This window comes from Cnephaeus nilssonii (assembly GCF_951640355.1).
Source record: "Cnephaeus nilssonii genome assembly, chromosome: 12".
Lineage (NCBI taxonomy): Eukaryota > Metazoa > Chordata > Mammalia > Chiroptera > Vespertilionidae > Cnephaeus > Cnephaeus nilssonii.
Window position 1 is genome coordinate 8,839,066 of NC_137083.1, and position 24,506 is coordinate 8,863,571.

General features: G+C 48.9%; 1 protein-coding gene across 2 annotated transcripts in view; it reads right to left on the bottom strand.

The window, feature by feature from the left end:
• WIPF3 (WAS/WASL interacting protein family member 3) overlaps positions 1–24,286 on the bottom strand; it is a 64,199-nt gene extending 39,913 nt beyond the window's left edge. For both annotated transcript variants that reach the window (XR_013814272.1, XM_079785674.1), the window contains exons 1-2: positions 24,039–24,286; positions 4,915–5,064 (exon numbers count right to left, since the gene is read on the bottom strand). Coding sequence is in view for 1 of the 2 variants with exons in the window: in XM_079785674.1 (XP_079641800.1) it covers positions 4,915–5,007 (93 nt within the window). In the remaining variant the exon portion in view is untranslated. The remainder of the gene's footprint in view (positions 1–4,914; positions 5,065–24,038) is intronic.
• Positions 24,287–24,506: the final 220 nt, after the last annotated feature.

Below are 24,506 nucleotides of genomic sequence, written 5' to 3' on the forward strand. Positions count from 1 at the left end.
ATTTTAAATGAATGAGAAATGGAGTAGAACTCAAAAGGCAGGGGAGTTAGGGGGCAAGAAAAACAGTGAAACAGGATGGCGAGGACTGTTTGGCTTCAAGCCCGCTTCAAAAATCGGCAGACTCCACTGGTCCTTCTTCTGGTTTATTACGCTCACGTTCTTGGAAAAAGAAAAGATGCTCGTTAAAGAAGAGGTGGAGACCAGGATGGGAGGGGCAGGAAGGGAGAGGTGAGAGGTAGAAGGAAGAAACCAAAAACTTTTAGCCCTGGCCTAAGCCCCAGCTCTTCCCGAGCTAAGGTGAAGCCAGATAGGCTGCTTTTCATTACAGACCATCAGACATGCCACACAAAGATTACATATATGGGTCAAAGACTGCATGCATGTAGTAATCTGCCATGCTGGTCCATAGCATAGATGTTCACAGTGCTGAACACTGGTTATGAAGAGGGCTAGCTCCATTTCTGAGCCCTATTTACACGATGTTTGCATGCATCCATTCATTCACTCACTCATTCATTCGGTCAATGAGCAGAGTGCTTGTTGTGAGCCAGGTGCTAGGAACCGAAAGACCACAACCCATAAAATTCGGACTCCAGTCCAATAAACAGAAGTAAACACTGATCCGTGCTGTGGGGAGGGTGTGAATGGATGTTATACATTCCAGGGTTGCTCCAGGGAAGTGACCGCTGAGCGGAGCTGAGCAGAAAGGGTTTCCAGGCAAACAGCACAGCTACGCTCACGCCTTAAAGTAGAAGACACGAGGACAGGGCGCCGTGCGAGGTCTGAGAGGCAGGCAGGGGCCAGCCCGTGTGGGGGGAGCGGGCTACTGTCAAGAGGGGGGTGGGGAGTCCTTGAAAAGGGATGCAGAGAGGCACATGGCCCAATGCAAGGTCCTGCTGCTGAGCACAGGAAGGCTGGGAGAAGCCAGCCGTCTCGTAGGCCAGGTGTTGGCTAACTTTTCCCGGGAAGGGCCAGACAATAAATGCTGTAGGCATTGTGCGCCAAGAGGAGAAATCATGGCTTTCATGTAAGTACTATAAAAAGAAAAACAAAGTTCCATAAAACGTTCATTGATGAAATGAAAAATATAATAATAACAATTCATCATCATCAGCATTGGGTACAATTTTAACACTATAGGTTGAGTAGTGACAAAAACGGAATTTTTTTGTTGTTGTTGGGAGGAATAGTAAGTTGTTCAATTGGTGTTCTGCTATGGCAGGATAAAAGCAGCCATAGACAATATGTAAATGAGTGAGCATGGCTGAGGTCCAATAAAGCTTTATTCATGAATCGAAATGTGAATTTCATATGTCGCAAGATATTATTTTTATTTTAACCATTTGAAAATGTGAAAACCATCCTTAGCTTGCAGGCTACACAAACACTGGACCACGGACTTAAATGTCTTTCAAGAAAAAGAATTCCCTAATAAAATTAAAAATTCTATCAGAATTAAAAATTCTCTTCTGATCTCTGCTATTTATTACATATAATATACTAGAGGCCTGGTGCACAAAATTTGTGCACTTATGAGGCCCTGCTCCCCAACCCTCCAATATTCATGTATTTTTGTATATGTGTGTATGTATGCACTGTTGGTTTTTTTGTTAATCCTCACCTAAGGACATTTTTCATAGATTTTTAGAGTAGAAGGGAAGGAGAGAGACAGAGAGAGAAACATGGATGTGAGAAAGACATATCAATTGGTTGTCTCCTGCACATGCCCTGACCAGATCAGGACGAAATAGCGCTGCCAACAGGGCTGACTGCTGGCAGCCCACTGGGGCTCAGATGTTGAGCATATGGCAATTTTCTGTTTCTGCTTCCACATCTGGTAGAGGTCACGCTTGTAGGAGCTGCTGATGTAGCCACCACTTTCTGTCTTGATCTTCTTCTTGTCCTCTTGTCCTGACTGTCCCACAAACCGCTTCTTCTTCCAGTCCCACTTGAGCTGCTGCCGGCCCCTGGTCAGGTTCTGGGCCTCGCCCCCCATCAGGTCCAGGACAGCACCAGCCACCTGCTGCTCAAAGGCACCTCTGGTCCCCACCAACGCTTAGGACCTATTCACTGTCGAAATCTTTGGGCTGATAGGGGACATAGAAATCCTGGTCCAGCTGCCGGGCCTCCTCCTTCCACCTCTTGGCTCCCCGTTCAGGTCCTGGCTATTGCCGTTTTCGGCCCACAACCTCTATGAGACATCCTCCATGCTCTCTCCCGCCACCTCCTCCTCCTCTTTCCCAGGCTGCTCCGCCTGCCACACTGGCAGCTCGGGGCTGGACCAGCCAGGCCCTCCTGCCGCTCCTGCCGGCCCTGCCGGAAGCTGGCAATGGCCTTGAAGTCCTTCTGCTGCTTGGCCCACATCACCTGGCTGCTCAGGTCCCGGCTGGAGGGGTTGATCTCAAAGATGGTCGCCTGTGAGCGGTACTGCTTGATGCTGTCCCACCAGCCTCAGCTGCTGCAGCTCCTCCTCCTCAAAGCTCAAGCTGAAGAGGGATTGTAGGCCCAGCCCCGCAAGGTCCAGCTCCTTGGCCTGCTTAATGGACTCTGGCAAGTACACCGGCTCCCCGCTTTTTGGCCTTGGAGCCGGAGCGGACACCCCTCCCCACTTTAGATGGCAGGGCAGCCGGGTATCCGCTCCGTCTCCCCGCTTTCGATGGAAGGGGAGCTGGGTATCCGCGGCAGCCCCCCTCAGCGGCCACTGATCGGTCTTTGAGAGGCGTGGGGGGGTGGGACTCGCCAGTCCCGGCCCCATGCCTCTCAATGACCAGATCGGCCGCCCGAGTGCTTGCCCCGCGCCTCTCAGCAGCCCCATCGGCGGCCGATCCGGTCACTGAGAGGCGCAGGGCGCGGGACTCATGAGTCCCGCCCCCCTCCCCCCCCCCCCCCCCCCCCCCACCTCACCACCGCCAATCTGGCTGTTGAGAGGCACGGGGCTCGGGACTCTGCGGCCCATCCGGTCATTGAGAGGCGCCTCTCAACAGCCAGATCGGCGGGTGGCGCGGGGGGCGGGACTCGCGAGTCCTGCGCCCTGCGCCTCTCAATGACCGGATAGGCCACCCCGAGTCCCGCCCCCAAGCCTCCGCTGCCCAATTGTGGGCGTAGCGGAGTGATGGTTATTTGCATCTTACCCTATTATTAGGTAAGATAGCTAATTTCATTGTGTTTTGAAACTACCATTCCATGTCTACTTTCCATAACTGGCATAGTTATAAATATTATTTTTAATTACCACTATGGCATAATGCAATTTTTAATTACCAGCATGACTTAACACATTTCACATAGTGCTCATAAGATCGAATTTTTCACTAGAATAAATGGCATTGCTGTGCACATCCTTGGATACATTCCTTTTGGTTCCTTTAGGGTTAATCCTTATATAAGTCTCAACAATGAAACTATTGGATTTCCAGGGGAAACGGATGATACATTCAAGACCACTGTTTTCTGCCAAAGAATACTCCAGAAAGGTTCAATGAACACTGAGTTCCAGGTATTTGTGTGTCACCAGCAAAGTTTTAAAAAAGGGCTTATTTCCCCAAATCCCCAACAATAAGGGTTTTGACAAGTTTACTTATTCTGGCGAAGTTTACGGGTGCACTGTGGTATCTGAAGTGATTATAAGTTGCATTTCTTGGTGCTAGCCGGTCTGTGCAAGATCCCTGTGACAGTTTCATGTATGTTTCCTTCACTTATAAACTGTCCCTCTCCTTTATCCCTGGTGGGGTCAAGTTCAGCAGTGGAACTTCCAACTTACTCCTACACTTTCTAATATACTGGCCAGAGAGCTTTCATATGTAATTCATCTATGTGATTTCTTCCCACTCTTTCCTAGGGCAAAGGCCATGTCTCAGGCAGGTCTAGGTCCCTGGCAATTCAGATATGGTTGTCGTGCAAAGGTAACATCATAGGGGGTGACGTCCCAGGCATACGCGTGCTCTCACGGTGGCCTGTGGCCATGCATTGGGGACCTCATAACCAACACCCCCCATAGTCACGTCATCCGCACACCTGAGGTCACGTCATCCACACCTGGGGAGCGGAATGCATAGCGGGGGAGGATGGCAGCTGAGGCTCAATTCCCGGCTCGGCTGACTTGGCTCAGAGCATCCCTACCAGCCCTGCCTCTGCGTGACACATCGCTATGGCATCCGTATCTTCCATCTTCCACTGAGAACAGGAGCCTTCTGTGGCCACACACCCGACAGGGCCCAGAAGAACCCTCCACGACAAAAAGAATCTGGCCCCAAATGCCAGTGGTGCCGACATTGAGAATTCCTGTTCTCAGACTAAACCACCACCCTCTCCATGCCTCTCCTACCTGACGCCCAGACCAAACTACTAAACCACGAGAGAGCATCCGGCAACACAGATGAAATGGCCTGGTGTGGACAGGGACATTTCCTTTAGAGATTTCTATTTCGTTGTGGCGTTTCGTAGGACACTTCTCTGACGTGGGCCCAGCACCAGGCAACCGAAGCCCAAGCGATCGTTATCACCATCCAATGACACACAGGAACCTGCCTTGGCGGCACGCCCCATTGGCTGCGCACTTCCGAGCTTTCCAGTGAGATGGAAGGACCCATTAGGGAGATCAGGAAGCCGGCATGGAGCAGCAGGAATCAGAAGAGAAATTACCTAGCCGTCTGTAGACAGACGACACTGAGGTGGAGGGTGGGGGTGGCCAAGGACTAGGCAGAGAAAGACCTGCCCAGCCTCTTTGGCAATCAGACCCTGGAGCCGCCATGACCAGCCACCTGAGATGCCACCTGTCACCTGGCATAATTATAAATATAATTTTTAATTACCACTATGGTATAATGGCTGGTTCCGAACATGTAAAACCTTCTGCTCAATGTGCTCAAAGCAGCTTATGCTGGGCAGTCAGTGAGACAGAAAAACAGGCCTTACCTGGGGTGCTGATGGCGGGGGAGGGGGCGGAGCTCCCAGAGGCGGGGGAGGTGGAGGCAGAGGAGGAGGTGGAGGTGGCGGTGGCACTGGCATATGTCACGGCGCTGGTGTCTCTTGCTTGTGAACGGTCCCAAGAGAACGGTTTCTGCTCTGAAAAGGAGAGGAGAGAGTTTTAAATGGGCATGTCTTTATTCACGCACAGGTAACTCATGTCATGCAGACATACGGATATTATGGGTTCTTTCTCTCTTCCGTTCTCTCTTCCTTTCAATAAATACTGTCTATTGTGAGGCAGGCATGGTGCCACGTGCTGGAGACTGAAAGAGCAGCCGGATTCGGGAGAGAACTGGGTGACGGAACTGATAAAACGCAGCTATTTCTGTCTCAAAATTAATAGAACACATAAATAGCAACCCCTCATTCCATGATCTTTCCGAATAACTGACTTCTACCTCCTTCGCATTACCCTTTTATCGTTTCTGACGCATTTAAAAAATATCCCGTACATGCTCCCCGCTCCCTGAGCAGAGCACACGGAATGCAGCGTAACCTTTTCTGCAGGGCGCCGGCGCCACGTTACTCAGGGTGCCAGCCTGGAGCAGGGCCCTGAAGGGCATCAGTCCCTCTCCTGCCCCCGCCTCTCCCGGCAGCTCTTACTGTACTGCTGTCCCTCTGTGGCTTCTAGACAATCCTCTGGGCGGGGGCACAACACTTCTCTGCAAAAGCGTCACATCTGGTTTGCTACACGGAGGGCTTCTTGCCGCCATTCTGCAAACACAGTTATGTTTCAAACAGTTCATACTGTAGGACACCTGGGCTCCTATAAATGTGTGTGTGTGTGTGCATGTGCACATGTGTGTGTGTGTGTGTGTGTGTGTGTGTGTGTGCGCATGCCTTAGAATCCATATCAAGGCACATTGCAAAGGCTTAAAACCCACACTAAAGGCAAGTCCCACAGTTTACAGGAAGGAGGAAAACCTATGTGAGACTCTAAACATAATTAAAGCAGAAACAGAAATAAACATCAGACCTGCACAGGGGTAAATTTGTGTTTTGTGGTGTGTTTTTTTGTTTGTTTTGTTTTTGTCTCTTTAGTCACTGGAAGGTCAGAACAAGACCTGTGCCTGCTTCTACAACTTTGAAACCCTATGGCCCCTGTGTTACTCCACGCTAATATTTTTATCTCCTAGCGGTAAAGAGCAGTTATGTAACACGGTACCTGATTCTTCGCAGGGTCTACTGTTTTGCTTATGTAATACCTGTTAGTTCTGTTTGGCTGCGATGTGACAGGCTGGTCACATTCATTTCCACGATAATATTCTAAGGTCAGAACAACCTTGTTTTCAGCAGGGTTAAGCCTCCCCTAATATTGTACATAATTTAAAAAATGTATGTATACGTTCACCTTTCTTTTGTCGAAAAAGCCCGTGATAGTTTCATAAGAGTTCCAAAGATGTGCATGAGCTGATCATTATGGGAGACCAAAGTTTTCTTAGGAAGTGTCCCCCCAGAGTTCCTAAAGCTGGATAATTACTGTACCCCTGCCTCTTCCTGCAACAGTAACACCAGGACAGAAAGACTGGAGAAACAATACTCATCAGAGTCCACAACGTAAGACGACAGTGAACCTGGGCAGAGATCCCGGAGGGTAGCAGGTACTTCTTCCTGGTGGCGTCGGTGACGTTTTAGTTCACAACCTAACACACTCGGTAACGTATGGTCAGACCAAGCCGGCATTTTACTGGCTGAACGCTGAAGCATGCTGGATGTTGAGTCCGCAATTTAGTTGGGACAAAAATAAATGATCAGTTATTTGTATTTTAACCCTTTCTTTCATAGAAGGCACTGGGCGCATTCTTTATGTGACTCTATTCAGTGGCAAAAATAACTGCAGCCAACAATGATAGTAGGTATTGAAGGGTTGGCCAAAGTATTAATAGAACAAGAGAAAATATGCAGAGAGATCTCATTATATGAGGATTCCATCTCTTATACAAGACAGAGGAGAGGACAAAGACCTGCTTCCCCTGGTCATGAACTGGAAAGAGATTATTTGAAAAGGTAAATGTTTCTTACCTAAGGGTTTCGCCATTTATCTAAGGGAAAATGGCCATAGGTAGTAACCTTAAGGAGAACTGTGGCTGAGCTGTTCACGGAACCCTGGAGCACCCAGCTAGGTACTATTTCCCAGCCTCCTTTGCAGTTCATTGTGACCATGTGACTGGCCTCTGGCCAATAGGAAGAAGGCAGAAGTGATGTGCTCCAACTGTAGGCTGGTCCATAAAGACCTACCTACAACTCCCTCTTTCTCCATCCAAAAGATGTCAGGAGTCTGGGTTCCTGACTCACTTTTTAACACCTGATTAGACGTTAAATACCTAAAAAAATAAACTTCTGTGTTAAGCTACAGTTTGAAGTTAATTTGTTATAGCCACTCATTTTTAACCTGCCTAACACAGGAACTAAATAGATGACAGCGAATTCTCATCATTTGCGGTAGGTATGTTTTATAAAGTTGTCATGATCTCCGAGTTAACACACCCTGAACCACTGCTCCTAGGAGGTACACAGGGTGAGGTTCCTGTGGATAACTGGTTACAAGGTTTTCGTCACCGCATTAATATGTAATCTTGTTTCACGTGTGTTCCTGCTTCAAGACACCTTATAGAGAGGTATATGCTGTTGTTACATTAACATTCATGCCAACAGCACTGTCCCTCATGATGGAAGGAAGCTTATCGCATACACACATTGTCTCCATCAGGCAAACCTCAGCCTCCCTCCACTCAAGAACAGTGGACGGAACCTGGACGTTACGCTTGGAGGGCCATTAAAAGAGTGCAACCGCCGACAATAAGCACCCACATTTGAAAAGCGTGGCACTGCACAGAATGTGTAAAAGACACTAGTTTACAGCACGGGAGCAGCCACAAGGAGGCGGGGGTCGCCGGGTGGGACCTCAGCTGCTATGCCTGCATCGGGGCACTCAAGCGTTCCCCCACTTTGCACACGTCTCCCAATGACCGTGAAGGCGCCTGTGAGTACTGACTTCGAGGTGACAAGTACAGTTCAGCGAGTGGGTGATGAGCAAACTATGGAGCCCGTGAATGATGACATCGACTGTGGAATTCTGGAACTCCTCCGTGTGCTCAGCACTGGGCCAGGTGCTAATAGTCCGCGGTTCTGGTTAACCCTCCCAGCAGCTCCATGGCAGACACCCACATGTCCAGAGGAGAGATCACGCAACGCATGCAGTTCCTACTAACCTTCAGAAAGCGCACCCGAGCTGAGTGAAAGCCCTAGCCCTTCTGATTCCCAAACCTCATTTCTTTGCTTTACTGACTTGGTATAATTCAGGCCATCTTACTTCCCTGCTTTCATTTTGCAAAGATTTAAAAATCGTTTTGCGACCCTCCAGGGACAGGGACCTCATCCAGGTGAGTATAATTCTGCCACTCGCTTCCCCTAAGCCCGTGGTCGGCAAACTGCAGCTCGCGAGCCACATGCGGCTCTTTGGCCCCTTGAGTGTGGCTCTTCCACAAAATACCACGGCCTGGGCGAGTCTATTTTGAAGTGGCGTTAGAAGAAGTTTAAGTTTAAAAAATTTGGCTCTCAAAAGAAATTTCAATCATTGTACTGTTGACATTTGGCTCTGTTGACTAATGAGTTTGCCGACCACTGGCCTAAGCTAAGCATCCTTGCTGCCCACCTCGTCTATCCTCAGAAATCTGAGGATGGTTAGGTACCACTGGGCGTCCGTCTTGCTGAAATCACGGGAACGGTTTTTCAAACGCTAAGATGACAGGGTGTCTTTATATGCGACACTTGATGGCTGGAAGGCTCTCTCCTGACGGAGATAGTAATTCAGCAATCACGGAGGGAAGAGTTTGTTCAAACTGGACGGTCCGGAAGCATGCAGAGTGCCAGGAAGTCGCAGGCTGCACCCAGGCGCTCTCAATGCCCTGTGCTCTCCCGACACATTGAAAAAAAATGCCACTTGTCTCCATAATGCAAGAAAAAGGGCTTAGGATAAAAACGCCAGATTCTCAAAAGCTTTTTTACATTTTCTCCCGATGCATGGAATAGCTCTGGAGAACGGCGTGGGGAGGCAGGTTTGATATTCTTGCGCCGTTAGAGGGAGGCAGGGGGGAGAGAATGAACAGCGCCTCCACGGGAGACCCCGAATGCAGGGGACGGGCTGGCCTTCACGTCACACAGACCGGCGTTCGCGTCTGCCTTCTCCCAGCGGCACGGCCGGGGCCAGGTCACTGAGCCTCAGCGGGCCTCCTTTTTTATTTTATTTGCAAAGCAGCTGGAAGGCTGGATTCTCAGTTTGTTATCAGAATGAAAATGAAGACCGTACAGAAGAAGGACAGAATACAGGTCCTGACACTCGGCAGCCACGTCATTGGAAGCTGTGTTGCTCCTCCTCCCACCACCGCCCGCTCCATGTCCACCACTGAAGCGTGTGAGTGACTGCAGAGAGAAAGAGTAACCTGCGGTACGCACTGGTACACACCAGTTGCTCTTCTCACACTCACGTTGCCCCCCAAGAGTGGTGTGTTGGATTACAGCTGTTCACAAATAGAAAACGTGCCCATTTAAAAACATAGAAGCAAGAAGGGTTACTGCCACTAACCGACAGAAGCGGCTTTTGCTGGTTCTAACAATACATTTCAGTGGGGATCTGAACGTCAGGTTCTCCACGCACTCATAGCTTCCATGTGTTGACACGGCTCCACGGACTCGCTTGTTTCTTGGCTGTGAAACCCAGGAAAAGAACAGAGATTTCCCCCCGCGGCACCGGTAACGGTGGACGCGCCCCAGGAGGCAGCCGTTTCGCACGGCGTGGTCTCAGCAGGTCCTGCCAGGCTACATCACTCACTTACTTCTCAGAGGTGCCCGCAGCCGGGCAACCAGCACCCGCAGGCCATGCGCATACGAGGCACCAATATAAAGGTTCTCAAAAAACATGTGGCAAAGCTGCCAAAGCTTTCGGCAAAGTAATGAGGAATACTTTTAAAAACGGAACACCTTTCTCTACAGGTGATGATGACCATGATTTAGGAAGTGGTCTGTGGCCACTTCCTCATCATCCCAGGATAAAATGCTTTGGGCCCAGCCCTGTCCTGGGACTTCCCTCCTGCAAGGTCTCGTGCCCCAGGCGCCAGCTCTCCCAGTTAAGACTGTCCTGTACAGGCTACATGGAAGTTGCTGTTCTCATGCTCCTCAATGGTACAAAGTCCTGGGAATATTTTGCCTTTTGGGGTGGTGGGGGCGTGTTGGCCTGAGTAAGCAGATAAGCAGGGGACCGGACAGGGGGAAATACTAGTACAAAGCCCAGCATAAAAGATCCTTGGTGTTTGTGCTCTAGATAACAGTAACATGAGCTAGCTCTGACACAGCCCTTAGTATGTGTCAGGCACTGTTGCTAGAGCTTTTCATAAATTAACTCAGTGGTCGGCAAACTCATTCGTCAGCAGAGCCAAATATCAACAGTACAGCGATTGAACTTTCTTTTGAGAGCCAAATTTTTTAAACTTAAACTTCTTCTAACGCCACTTCTTCAAAATAGACTCGCCCAGGCCGTGGTATTTTGTGGAAGAGCCACACTCAAGGGGCCAAAGAGCCGCAGGTGGCTCGCGAGCCGCAGTTTGCCGACCACGGTATTAACCTATTTAAGACCTCAAACACTCCAACCGGATAGATACTGGTACCCCCATTCTTCAGATGGGAAAACAGTGGCACAGCGAGGTTAAGGAATATACCCAAAGTCAGACAGGGACTCAGTGGGGAGCTGGCACTCATATGTAGACTCTGATTCACTGGGGCTGCGGTGGGGCCCGAGATTCTGCATTTCGGACCAGCTCCCAAGCGAGGTGACCACTGCGGGTCTGGGGACCACAGTGAGTAGCGCTAGGTGTGGAAGCACGTAAGAAAGGCACAGTCTCCACCCTAGAATCAGAATCATTTTCTGGCAGAGAAGAGGACTTGGAATTGACTAGGGTCACCAGCACCCCTGCCTCCCACATTCAGCATTCCTGAGCCATGCATGCCACCCCTTTTGGAGCCTGGGGCTCCGAGTGCTCATCAGCAGGAGGCCGGCAGGGTGGTGAGGCGTGAGCGCAGTCCAGGGCCCTTGCGGCAGCTGCATGAAAAGGCCCCCGTGACACACCCACTGCCATCAGATGCTAAGAATGTGACCACATCTGCCACATCCTCAGGGGTCCCCAATGTCCCACACATGAGACATCCTCAGGGGTCCCCAATGTCCCACAAATGAGACATCCTCAGGGGTCACCAAAGTCCCACACATGAGACATCCTCAGGGGTCCCCAATGTCCCACACATGAGACATCCTCAGGGGTCCCCAATGTCCCACACATGAGACATCCTCAGGGGTCCCCAATGTCCCACACATGAGACATCCTCAGGGGTCCCCAATGTCCCACACATGAGACATCCTCAGGGGTCCCCAATGTCCCACAAATGAGACATCCTCAGGGGTCACCAAAGTCCCACACATGAGACATCCTCAGGGGTCCCCAATGTCCCACACATGAGACATCCTCAGGGGTCCCCAATGTCCCACAAATGAGACATCCTCAGGGGTCACCAAAGTCCCACACATGAGACATCCTCAGGGGTCCCCAATGTCCCACAAATGAGACATCCTCAGGAGTCCCCAATGTCCCACAAATGAGACATCCTCAGGAGTCCCCAATGTCCCACAAATGAGACATCCTCAGGGGTCCCCAAAGTCCCACACATGAGACATCCTCAGGGGTCCCCAAAGTCCCACACATGAGATATCCTCAGGGGTCCCCAATGTCCCACACATGAGACATCCTCAGGGGTCCCCAATGTCCCACACATGAGACATCCTCAGGGGTCCCCAATGTCCCACAAATGAGACATCCTCAGGGGTCCCCAATGTCCCACAAACGAGACATCCTCAGGGGTCCCCAAATGTCCCACAAATCTGAATCTTTGGGGGTGTCTGATCAAGTGATTGTTTTGTCCCACAAAGTTTGGCACGACCTGTTCTAGAACACCTGGGATGATGAAACTCTGCCCCACACAGTCAGAAATTACATCCTTTCCTGAGCAGGCCTCTTCCGTGGGCTCACTTAATTTCAGCAGACCGGACCCAGGACATCGGCACGCTGTACTGGCTTGGCATTGACACACAGAGTGAAAGGGAAACCCAGCGGAGTGCCCCCTCACCTCTCACCTAGGTGACCCAAGAGTGTCTGACGCCTGAGAAACACCAGCCCCGACAATAGCTCCAGAGGCGGCATCTGCTCAGCTCTAACCAGATATTAAAGTTAATCATCTGCTGAAATGCCTAAAGGATTGTCTACGTGAGTTCTGAAAGGAAGACGACCTTTAACCACACTCTGATATGAAACCTAGTAAGCCACACCTACAATGAACTCATAAATTAGCTTCTTAAAATGAGATTCATATTGAAATGCAAATTTGTTCCCAGATTATTCATTGAATTCATTATAATATTTGAACAGTATTTGGTGAAGGGAAAATTGGAGATACTGATAATATTTATCATTAACTCAAGTATTTATATTATGGCTAAATGCCATAAAAATCATATGAGTCCCAAGGGAGGAAGGAGAAAAGATTGCTTTCCTGTCATTTATTGTTAACATTTTTGCTGCCTTTGTATTAGCTAAAATAAGAACGAGGCTTATTAAAAATACATGATATTCATTACACACTTATAAGTAAGCTTCATTTTATATAACAGCTACGCTTCTGAAAAAAATGGCATCTCTAATTTTAACATATACTCCTGTCAAGGCTCTTTCTGGAGTCAGGTTCTAACCTTATCCTCCACCCTGCAGTATGCACCCTATCCTCCGCCCACACCAAACCTGTGCCATTTCCTTACGTACCTTTTCTTTCTATCTCTACGCCTTTGTCAGTGCCATGCAGGCTGAGTGTGGTGGCCTTCACCGCCTGGAAAATTCCTCCTAATCCTTTAAAACGTGCCCAGGCGCCAGCTTCTCCACACAGATTCCCTGCTCCCTTTGGCACAACTAACTGCACTCTGGTACTTTGTCCACAATTTCATTCTGTGTGGCACTAGGCGCTCTGGCAATTTCCTTTTTACATGCCTGTGTGTCTCCCTTCACTCAACCGTAGGCTACTCAAAGATTCAAAGAAAGGGACATTGACTTAGATTATCTCGGTATTGCCAAGGCCAAAGGGAATGCCAAATACCATTGCCTTAGTGCGCTATGGGGAATAAACAGAAGACATATATATCAGGGATCAGGCCAACGACTCAAGCAAAAGATGCAGGCGTACCTCGGCACCAGAACATGATGTAAGTTCTATGTGAGTCTACAGATGAAATAGGCATGTCAACGACTGTTAAAGAATAATATTACAAGCTAAAGTAAGACGGGAAGGGAAGTACAGGAGACATTCCTGTCCAACTGTAGGCCTTATTATCAGTGTGGGAATAGATGCTGGATGCTGGGGTCTCAAAGTGTCCAATGCACACTAGGACAAAATACAGGAGACTTTAAGAAAAATTCTCAAAGTCGGAAAACCTCTCTAAAGGCTAGAAGAGAAAAGGTTTCTGCAAAAATAGGTACACACATACAGACATAAAACCACAATAAACAGAGCCCAAGCCATACCACAAATTGGAGGAAAATGACATTAACACAAAAAAGTCATATCACAAACTGGGAGAAAATTACAGTAAAATAAAAATTGCCGTAAAGTGGCCATTTTCCTTTATTTCTTGTATAAGGTGTTTCTATAAACCCATGAGACACATCAATAACTTGACAGAAAAATGAACAGTGGGCCAAACAGTTCACAGATGAAGGAATACAAAGGGCATTTCAGCACACTGGAGAGGCTCGACCTTATTCATGAGGTCAGAACCAATCCAAGACACGAGTTTTCACTCAGACTAGCCAACATCTCAAGTTTGATAAAAGCGTGTTGGAGAGCATGCAGGGGACCAGACTCTCATAGTCACTTGTGGAAACATGAATGAACATTATTTCCTGTAAAGGGCAATGTGCCAATGTATCAAAAACTGAAAATACACATTTTAATTCTAGGAATTTATCTTACGGATACACTTGTGAGAAATAATGTGAATGTTGACATTCATTGCAGCATTTTTTTTTTTAATAGCAAAGGGCTGGAAATAAACGATATACCCATTGACTGGGAAGTGGTTATGAAATTACGGTTCATAACTTTTAATGGCATACCAGGTAGCTGTTACAAAGATCAAGCAGGCCTATGCATACCAATACGGAATGGCCTCCAAGTTATATTAGGTGAAAAAATCAGGCAGCAGAAAATGTCTTCATTGAATGAGTATGCCTTTATTTATGTTATATGTGTATACCTATAAATATATAGATATATTTATAGGTATACACATACATGTGCATGAAATATCCCTGGAAGAATGCATAACATGGTCTGAGAATTTGGTGTGAGAAAGGCTTGCTTTACATCATATATCCTTTTGACACTTTTGGAAGTATGTTTCACTTGCATTACTACCTATTTGAAAAACGAATTTAAAAAATAAAAGTTCTGCATTGCCTTCTTGGGATTATTGTGAAGCATTTTTTAAAAATGCTTTGCACTATCCGATGAGACATCTCTACATCTAAAAGGTAAATACAGATGAATAAAGAAAAACATAAATTTGTCTTGACCATCGAGTCCAGTGACCAGCTGCTGGGTCCATAAAGAACAGTCCTGAGAGCGGACCCTGAGCCTTGCTGAGCTGGCCCTGCACAGACCCCCGCCCCCCAGGGCAGCTGAAATCACCCCACAGCCGCCCACAACTGTCAGAGATGACTGACCACGCGTGCTCAGAAAATAGCCAGGAGTAGACTAAAAGAATTCTCTCAAACCAGTCCATAACTCGTCTGGTTTAATTCTTCTGTTAATACATGGTTAACGCACAGTGAGGAACAGTTTTAAGACACGATTGTCCATCAGGCATGAATCATTTGTGAGTTGGTTCCAGCGGTAACTGATCCTTGTCATTCATTAAATGCGAGAGCACAGGCAAGCACGGTGAGGGGGTGCGTGGGTCTGAAATAATTGGCGACTTTCTTTCAACAGCCACAGCCCACTGCACTCCTAGATCTTACGGACAGGGATCCTGACCCACCCTTTTCAGGCAAATATAATTTATACGGAAAATATCAACCTGACCACGCTTTTGTATGGCTCACTTCAAAGTCACTGAGCATCCAGGAGTGCAAGAAGACAACACCAGACCTGAACCCAGATCCCCTGTGGCCTCCGTCTAGAAGCCTGCAGGTGAATTTCTAAAACCTCAGGCGATACACATTTGGGTGAAAAAAAAAAAGAAAAAGAAAAAGTCCTCCAGAAGCTGTTAGAATGTGAAAAAATTCATTTTAAATTTAGGAAAAATGTTTGCCCACTTGTCTTGTTTTAAGCAGCTATCTTACCTATTTCTTTTGTTTGTTTGTTTGTTTGTTTCATTTTCTTATCTTACCTATTTCTGAAGCTGCTTTATTTTTCCTCTGATTTTCTGGAGAGCAGCATGATAAAAAATATCTTATTCAAAAGTTTAAAAGGGTGTTGGGATAAACAATGGCTTTAAAGGATGCTAGAGGTTTAAAATCTATTTCTGTCATTAATAGGCTGTTCTACCATATGAGGGAAAAAATGTCCCCTGCTATTACAGCAGTAATAATTTATGTCAGACACATAGCAAAGGGGCCAATGCCATTTTTTTTACTATAAGTTTACTCCCTGGGCAGACATAATTGATGTCTTAACACTGACATACATGGGGAGTGCTATGTTAAACAGTCCACTAACAAACCAAGTGGACCAAGTGAACCACCTGTTTGTGATCACCTAAGTGAGTCACTCTGATTGTTATTTACAGAATTATTTTTCATCCCCAAACACAACTCTGCACAGTAGATGTTATTACCCCCATTTACAGACGAAGAAACAAAGGCTCAAAGATGTAAACTAATGCACCCAAGATCAAATAGTCAGGTCATCACAAAACCGTACCCAACCTAAGTGAGTTGACTTCAAGCCTGTGCACTTCCCACTACTCCACCCAGCCTCTGACAAGCACAGCAGACTCTGCCTAGTCAGTGCAATGAAGCCAATATTCACTGAGCTTCTTCTCTGCGTTAGACACTACGCTAGCCACTCAGTGACACCATGAACATGGATTGCAGGAATCAATATATATTTGGTGAATGCATAAATCTACAGACACATGGCTCCTATTCACAAACAATAATCCATAATCTAATTGAAAGTTACTATGCGCCAGGCACTATTCTAGGAAAAGTCAGAAAAGGAAAAAAAGGAAGTAACAATAAAGCAATATGGTACACAAAAGGACAAAATCAGTTCCAATATATCAGTAATCACAATCACGGTAAACCAATTACTAAATTCCCCTGCTAAAAGACAGAGATGCTCAAACTGCTTTTTAAAATCAGCTAGATCTGCTTTATAAAGGACACAGCTAAAACGAAAGGATGTTTGAAATTCTGAGAGTAAAAGGAGGGAAACATGGTAGGCACTGAACACTGGTGCAGAACCCTCACGCATTGCTGGCGAGCTGTAAATGGCGCAGCCACTTTGGGAACGTCTGGAAGTTCCTTGAAAAGTTAAACAGTTATCATTGGACCCAGCCATTCCACTCCGAGAAATGAAAACATATGCTCACACAAAAACTCAAGACTTGAGTGTTTATAGTAGCATTTTTCTCATGAAAGCCCAAATCTAGAAACAACCCAAATGTCCATCAACTTACGAGCAGATAAACAAACTGCATGCAGTGTGACCAGGGAACGAAATGTCACTCAGCAATCAAGAGGGATGAAGTGCTGATACATGCTATCCCATGGATAACACGCCCCCCCCCCCCCCCCCAAATATTGGGCTAAGTGAAAAAGCCAGTCACAAAAGGCCACATATTATACAATCCCATTTATATAAAATGTCCAGACTAGGTGAATCCATAGAAATAAAAGGTAGATGAGGGTTTGTCAGGGCTGAGGGGGGGATGGGAAGTGATTGCTAATGGATTTCTTTTTGGGGTGATGAAAATGTTCTGGAATTAAATGATGGTGTAGTTGTGTGACTCGGAATATCCTAAAAACCACTAAATTGTATACTTGAAAAGAATGAATCTTAGGGTATGTGAATTTTATCTCAGTAAGGCTGTTATTTTTAAAAAACAGGTACAGCATGATTAACATCAGGCAAAACAGAATCCAGGACACAAATATATTAATAGAAATATCAAATGCTTTGGAAACATGCATTAAAATCTACTTAATCGCTTCCATAGGCTATGGACAAGCAAAAAGCATAGAAGACCTCCGAGCCAGGCCTTCCGTGACTGAAGGGAGTGGGGAGGGCATGCGCCGAGCTTTGCTGTGTGCGCATGTGTGGCAACCAGTGGCGGCGAGCATGCACACAGGGCCGGGTTGCCAAGGAGTTCGAGCTTTATTTTGTGGCCTTTTAAAAAAAGGAAAGATGTTAGATATTTCTATTTTATTTATTATTATTAATTTTATTTTAGATATTCCTGTTTTTAAAGGCAGCCCTGCAGGGGCCGTGTGTGGAAAATAAATTATGGGGAGAAGAAGCAACGGATAGGTAGGCTGGAAGACGGATATTTATTTGAATTAGAGCAGGCAATGGGATTGGGCCAAGGGGGATATTCGTTTGGATGCTGGGATAGGGGAGGAGGAGGGGCCCAGGCTGACCCCCACGCTCCTTGCCAAGACAAAGGAGTGGTACACGGAGAAGACAGGAGTGAGTGTGGGGGGGAGGGGGGTGGGCAGGGAACAGTGAGTTTAATTTGAAGCATATGAAGTACTTTGGACAAGTGGAAATTTAGAGCTGAAATTCAAGAAAGCAGGGCTGGTGATAGCGATTTAGGGATCTTGGCATGAGGCAGTTGGGTGTGTTTCGTTTTCTAATGTTCATTGTATGAAGAACTAGGCAAGTACGACATTTTAAAATTCATTTTAAATTACGGAGTCACCTGTACTTTCTTTCTTTTTTTTTTTTCAAATATATTTTATTGATTTTTTTACAGAGAGGAAGGGAGAGGGATAGAGAGCCAGAAACATCGATGAGAGAGAAACACTGATCAGCTGCCTCCTGCACACTCCCCACTGGGGACGTGCCCGCAACCAAGGTACATGCCCTTGACCGGAACCGAACCTGGGACCCTTCAGTCTGCAGGCCGACGCTCTATCCACTGAGCCAAACCGGTTCTGGCATCACCTGTACTTTCGAATGAAGTTAGTCGGGTTTCTCATACTGCTGATTGCTACTCAATAACCATCCCCTCTTCTTCCTCATAGCAGAAGCCCTAATTGGAGAGGGGGCTGGGGTGGCAGTTGCAGCTTGCTCAGCTAAAAACATGTGATTTCTCAGACGGTCATGCATGTAGGGTAACCCTGTGACCTCACTCTGGCCCACGAGATGTAGGTGCAAGTCCCTAAGATGTAGGTGGGAGGACATGACTTGCTGAGCAAAACAGCAAACCGCCCTAACAGGAGGGCCCTCACGCTTTGGCCGTTGACACTTTCCTCTGCTTCCTGCCTGTCCAGCGCTGTCCGCCCAGAGATGCAGCAGCCACGTGTGGCCAGGAGGCACCCAGGTTGAGGATGAGGCCCCGCAGGCCCAGGTGATGGAAAGAGGCCGATTCTCCGATAGCACAGTTCAGCTCCCGCATCGGCCTGGACTGCCTTTCTTGGAAGGCCATTCCACAAAACAAATCAACTTGCACCTCTTTTAGCCAGATTCTGAGGTGTGTATTTTTTCTTTTTTGGCCGCTGAACGCAATCCTGATACAGTATATACGTTGACTATATACAACATATCCACATTTTTAGTACGTGTTTAAAAATAAAATATTATTTATTCTCACTACCAAGAATTACTGAAAGCAATAAGGGGCTTAAGAGATAGTAGAGAGCACTGGAATCTTCTTTTCCCAGACTGCAGCTAAAGGGAGATCCGGGGACCACCAGTCATAAGAAAACTCACCCCCACACACTCACCTACGACTGCGCATATGTGCGTGACGACACCCTTCGCACTGTGGACCAGGTAAACTGATCTGGCTCGCGTAAACGGCTGCAGCCAGAACAAATGTTCTTCAAATGGACTTGTTCACCTGACTCTCCCAAGAATGATAACCTTTGGAGAAAGAGTCTGTCTACTCTCCCGGGGACACAGTCAAACAGGAAAAGGCACAACCTTGAGCCACAGACTTCTGGCCCGTCACAGAGCGCTTTCACGGGCTGTGCTCGGGGATTATGTCTCCGGAACCGCGGTCAGTCACATTCGAGGAAAGCCTTATTGTTGCCTTCTCCCACAAAGCTCCCATTGTCGCCTTGGCAGGGACCGTGTTGAAGACTTGGATCCCTATGGCAACACTGACTGTTTTGAAGATCCCTCAGGAGAAAGGTATTCCAGTTTTCAGGATCAGGAAAAGCTGGGTAACTGATCTGCTTTTATCTCCCGGACACTGTGGGTTGGGTAACAACTATTTGTGTTTTTCTCTTTGTTTTGGCTCCTGGGAAGCTCGGACAAATTTTTTAATCCCATCTCCAGAAACTACATTAGACCTTCCAGTAAACTCGTCTCTAGAAAGTACCTACACCTTATGAAATATTCTTGTTCTCTAAAGTAGCTCTGATTTCATCTCATTTTCTAGTCCATGTGTTCTCTTAATGATGAATTTTGTGTTGTTTACTACCTATTTTTATAAGCTTCTCAAATGCTTTATGGACCAATTTAAGGCAAGCAATTTTTAAAAGTATCAGATAATAATAATAATAATAATAAAAAGTACTAACTTATTGAACATTACTATGAATGAGGCACTGTCCTAGTACTGGACTTACCTTAATTTATTTGCCCTAAATATGAGATAAGTACTCTTATGATGATGCCAATTTTACAAATGGGAAAACTGAGTCACAGAGCAGTTAAGTAATTTGCTCACAACCATACAACAAATAAGGGATGAGAGCAAGATTCAGGTATTCTGAATTATGTGAGTCATACAAAAGAAGAAGTAATAATACTTAATTTCTAAAAGAAGTCGAGGCCTTCTGATTTTATAGGCTGAGCTCAGCATTTTTCTTTCATAAGGAGATGTCTATTATGCATCTTGTCCATACAATGATGCCTGATAAGCTAAATCAATAGAAGGCAATGAGACAGTAAAAGTCAAAAGGACAAGCAATAAAAAAGTAGTTGGCTTTTTATCTTGGATCATAAAGATATTCTTCCCTTCACTCACTCCGTCGGTCCCCATCATGGCCAGGCCTGGTGCAGGGTCTGGGAACAGAGGTGAGGTGGGCCCAGAACCTGTCCTCCAGGAGCTCAGGTGCAATAAGGGCAGGGCAGGCAGGTAAAGGGCACGTGGGGCTATGAGTGGGCTGACGGCAGACCACACAGGGTGTGACGTGATCGTTCTGAGTAACTCTTAGACTCTGTCCCACCTGATAACGGGAATAAGAATCAACTCCCTTTTAGGGCTGTTGGATGATTTCATACATCTAAAGCTCTTAGCCTGGCCCATCACATGAAGGGTTCAGTACGTGTGAGCCTTTACTCTTAAGGCACAGTGGATGGCAGCCTGGGCACCTTGCTCAGACACACACGTGCACTCACACACACACATCCTCTGACATACATGTGCACTCACATGCACTCATGTCCTCAGAAGCTCAAGAGCAGAGGCTGGCTCCTGCCTCCTCCAACCTCCTCCCAGGAGCTAACTTACAGTCCACAGGTGGGCCTGGCACTCGTTTCTGGATGCCACCTTCCAGAACCAGTGTCTGCTGGCATACAGCCCCCGCACAGAATGAACATTCCTACAAGATGCACTTGAAAGCCTTCCTCCACAGAGCCTGGCCCTCATGACTCTCCTGGGGTGCTTCTGCCACATCCGCTCCGTTTCACGGTATCTCTTTGGCACGTGCACCCTGCAGCGCACGGTACGACTCCCCAGCTGCACAAGGGGTCAGGTTCCCGCTTGAACAGGTCTAAGGAAAGACCCAACTAGAGTTGCAAACTGGCTGAAGCCACAGAGAAAACATGTGCTCCACCTGCTCTGCATCAGCTGGGAGCCCCACGCCTCTTGGGTTTTGTGCCGCGGCGGAATCAAAAGGAATTAATCATTGCCTCGCCAGCCCTAGCTCAGACTGAAGAGTTCCCTCTCCGAGTTTGTTTTGTCGTGCCATCAGCAAAGTCAGTCAAACATCACGGTTCCCTGCTAAATATTCCAGCAGCCAGATGGCAGGAATGCTACTGTGACAAGGCAAAACTCGCCTAAAGATAACTTGGTGATGCATCATCACGCCTGATGGCACGCGGCTGAGCCCATTCACCCAGAGAGACCTCTTCAGTTGCCCCACTTTGTCCGGGTTCTTCAAACCCAACGTTATAATTCCAAACACCCAACTCGGTAGTGGGAAACTGGCTGGTAAAGCAGACACGTCCCTGCTTCTCTAGGCTCTGAATTGCAGGCAGAAGTAGATCACACACCAGGACACATTTCTCTAGATTTCCCTCTAGGTACCATGTTACTGAACCCAAAGTTTCAAATATTTCTGCACCAAATTTCATGGGTGTTCATAATAATGTTTGCTAGAAAACAAATTTCCTTCCTTTTGCCAAGTCATTTTTGTAGTTTTTTAGTTGACTGATCCTCCCTGGTGAAAACTCTATATGCTCTCTTCTAGAGTTAATTACATTTTGGTTTCTCAGACCTTTTCTAGGTTGTATTATGTATTCATTCTCTCTCTTCTCTCTTTCTCTCTCTCTTTCTCTCTCTCTCTCTCTCTCTCTCTCTCTCTCTCTCTCTCTCTCCCCCCCCCCCCCGTGTGTGTGTGTGTGTGTGACTGCAAAATCACAACCTGTACTAGATGGTTTCTGAACAATACATCTCCTAAGAAGAACGTTGCCAGCTGGGCCAGCTGGCTTTCTCCTGCTCCTAAAACTGTATGTTCTTAGACACACTGCCTCCATCCCTTCTGCTGCCGGCTAACTCCGGTCTGCGTGACACCATCTCACACTCGCAATTCTTTGAAAACAACGGAGACTCCTGGAAAGGAACAAAAAGGGGGTCTGGCAGGGAGCCAGCCTCCAGGTCTCCGTCACTCAGCTGTCACTCAGCCAGCTGTGCCCTGACTCAGGTGGCCGGAGTAGCCTGTTCATGGTTGCATGTATAGAATTCGAAGTCGGTGGCCCTAGCCGGTTTGGCTCAGTGGATAGAGCGTGGGCCTGCGAACCAAAGGGTCTCGGGTTCGATTCAGGTCCAGGGCATGTACTTGGTTGCAGGCTCCTCCCCCGCTCCGGCCCTGGTCCGGGGCTTGTGCAAGAGGCAACCAAGCAATGTGTTTCTCTCCCATAGATATTTCTCTCCTTCCCTCTCTCTCTTACTCTCCCTAAATATCAATGGAAAAATATCCTCGGGTGAGGATTAACAACAACCACAAAAGAATTTGAAGTCTGTGGACCCAGGTTCTTACCTCTGGCTCCCCTGAGTAAGGCATTTAACCTTATGACCTTTTATTTTCTCATCCGTAAAAAGGCACAGCAACAATTGTGTCATAGGAGGTGATGCATGTTAAGGCATTCGGTCTATTTCCTTTCCTGTAAGTCCCCAAATTTCTTTTGCTCCCCTGTCCTTTTATTTGTCCTGATTTGGATTCTGTGGTTTTTAAATGTCTCTCTAAAATGCATTGGCTGGAAAGCTGCATTAAAATTTTATTTACTTTTTTATTGAGGTAAAACTTAAGTGCACAAATCTCGAGGGAATAACCATACACTTCGATATGCGTGCCCCTGAGTGACCGCCGCTTAGGTGGAGGGGCGCACTTTCCCAGCACCCCTGAAGCTTCCCTCTAGGTGGTCACCAGGCCCAGAGGCAACCCCTCTTCTAACCTCTATCACCTTGATGAGCTCTGCCTAAAGTTAAAGAAAAAAAAAAAATCCAGGGAAGACTGGTGTCCCAGTGATAACCGCTACTGCTGACCAAAATATGTGCCTCCAAGCCTTCCTCTGAGGAGATGCAAGATCCCGGAGAGGAGGCGAGGGCACGGACTTTCTGAATCACACAGGTCACGTCGATCGAGGCCCTCATTTTGCAGCCAAAGGTCTGCACCAAGGCTGGGAGCTCACGTCCCGCTACAGAGTAACTTTCCTCCAAGCATCGCTCCCCGCTCCCTGCAGGACCGCTCTCCAGGGCACAGCGCACACCCGGGCCCCACGCCGCCCCCGCGCCCGCAGCAGGCACCCCACGCGGCTGGCACGCCGCGTTCAGAAGGCGCTGTTCCTGCCACAGGTGCCTACCTGCCCACGGGGTCGGGGCTGGCTCCCCCACCCACCGAGACCCACAGGGCACCCCCCCCCCCCCCAGGCCTGAGGAGTGTATTGGGGGGGAGGGGGGAAGAGTCTCTGCCACCTCCCCCGGCTCCTCCAAAGGACTTGGAAGCCGATTCGTGGCCAGCACTGGGAGGGGAGTCCCGAGACCTGTGCTCCTGAGTGACCGTGGGCAAGTCACTTCCCATCTCCGGACCGGCTCCCTTCTCGGGGGCGGCTGCTGTACCCCCAAAGCCACCCGGAGTTGTGCAATTCCCAGCTCTTCCCGCGGCAGCCCCCGCCTCGGCGAGACCCCAGCCTTTTGTTCTGGGGGTGACACTGGGAAGGGAGGAAGGGGGCTCCGGAGAGGGCCGGCCGGGCGGCCTGGCGGCCTGGCGCTCGGGGCCGCTCCTGGAGAGCCGGGTCGCGGAAGTCACCAGGCAAGCCCGCGGCGACCTCCTCCCTCCGCGGTCCCGTTACCCCGGCCGGAGGCTCCGCGCAGCGCGCAGCGGGCAGCGGGCGGCAGCTCCAGTGCAGCGCGGCGCCCCGACGACGACGGCCCCGGGGAAGGTCCCCCGGACACGGCACGCGCGCCGCATCCCGGCCCCGCCCGGGGTCACTCCGCTTCGGGACGGCCCGAGCGGCCGCCGCCACCGCCGGTCGCCCCACCCTCAGTCCCGGACCCAGACGTGCGCGGAGCAGCTACCTACCGCGGGGGCCGGACAGGATTCGGGCTCCGGCCGCCGTTCCCGCCGCCGCCGCCAGGCTCCGGGCTCCGGGCTCCCGGCTCCCGGCTCCCTCCGCAGCGCCCAGCTCCAGGCGGCGCCGCTGCTGGGCCGCGCTGCTCTCGGTGCTGCGCTCGGTGCGCCCGGCTCGCTCCCCGCCGCTGGCTCTGGTGCTGCCGGGACGCGGAGGCGGGGCCGCCGCCCCCACCTGCTCCGCCGGCTCCTGCCCCGGGGCCGCCGCCGGGACGCCGGCCACGCTCGGGCGCGGTGGGCGGGGTCGCCGGGGGGCGGGGGGCGGGGTCGCCGGGGGCGGAGGGGCGGGTCCAGCCGCGGGGCGCGCCTCGGAGGGACCGAGACCGAGCCTGAGCCCTGAGAGTGGGGCGTGGGAGGGGCTGCGGGGCAGGAGACACGGGGCCCAGCGCCGCCACTCGGGGGACACTACGCTCCGTGGAT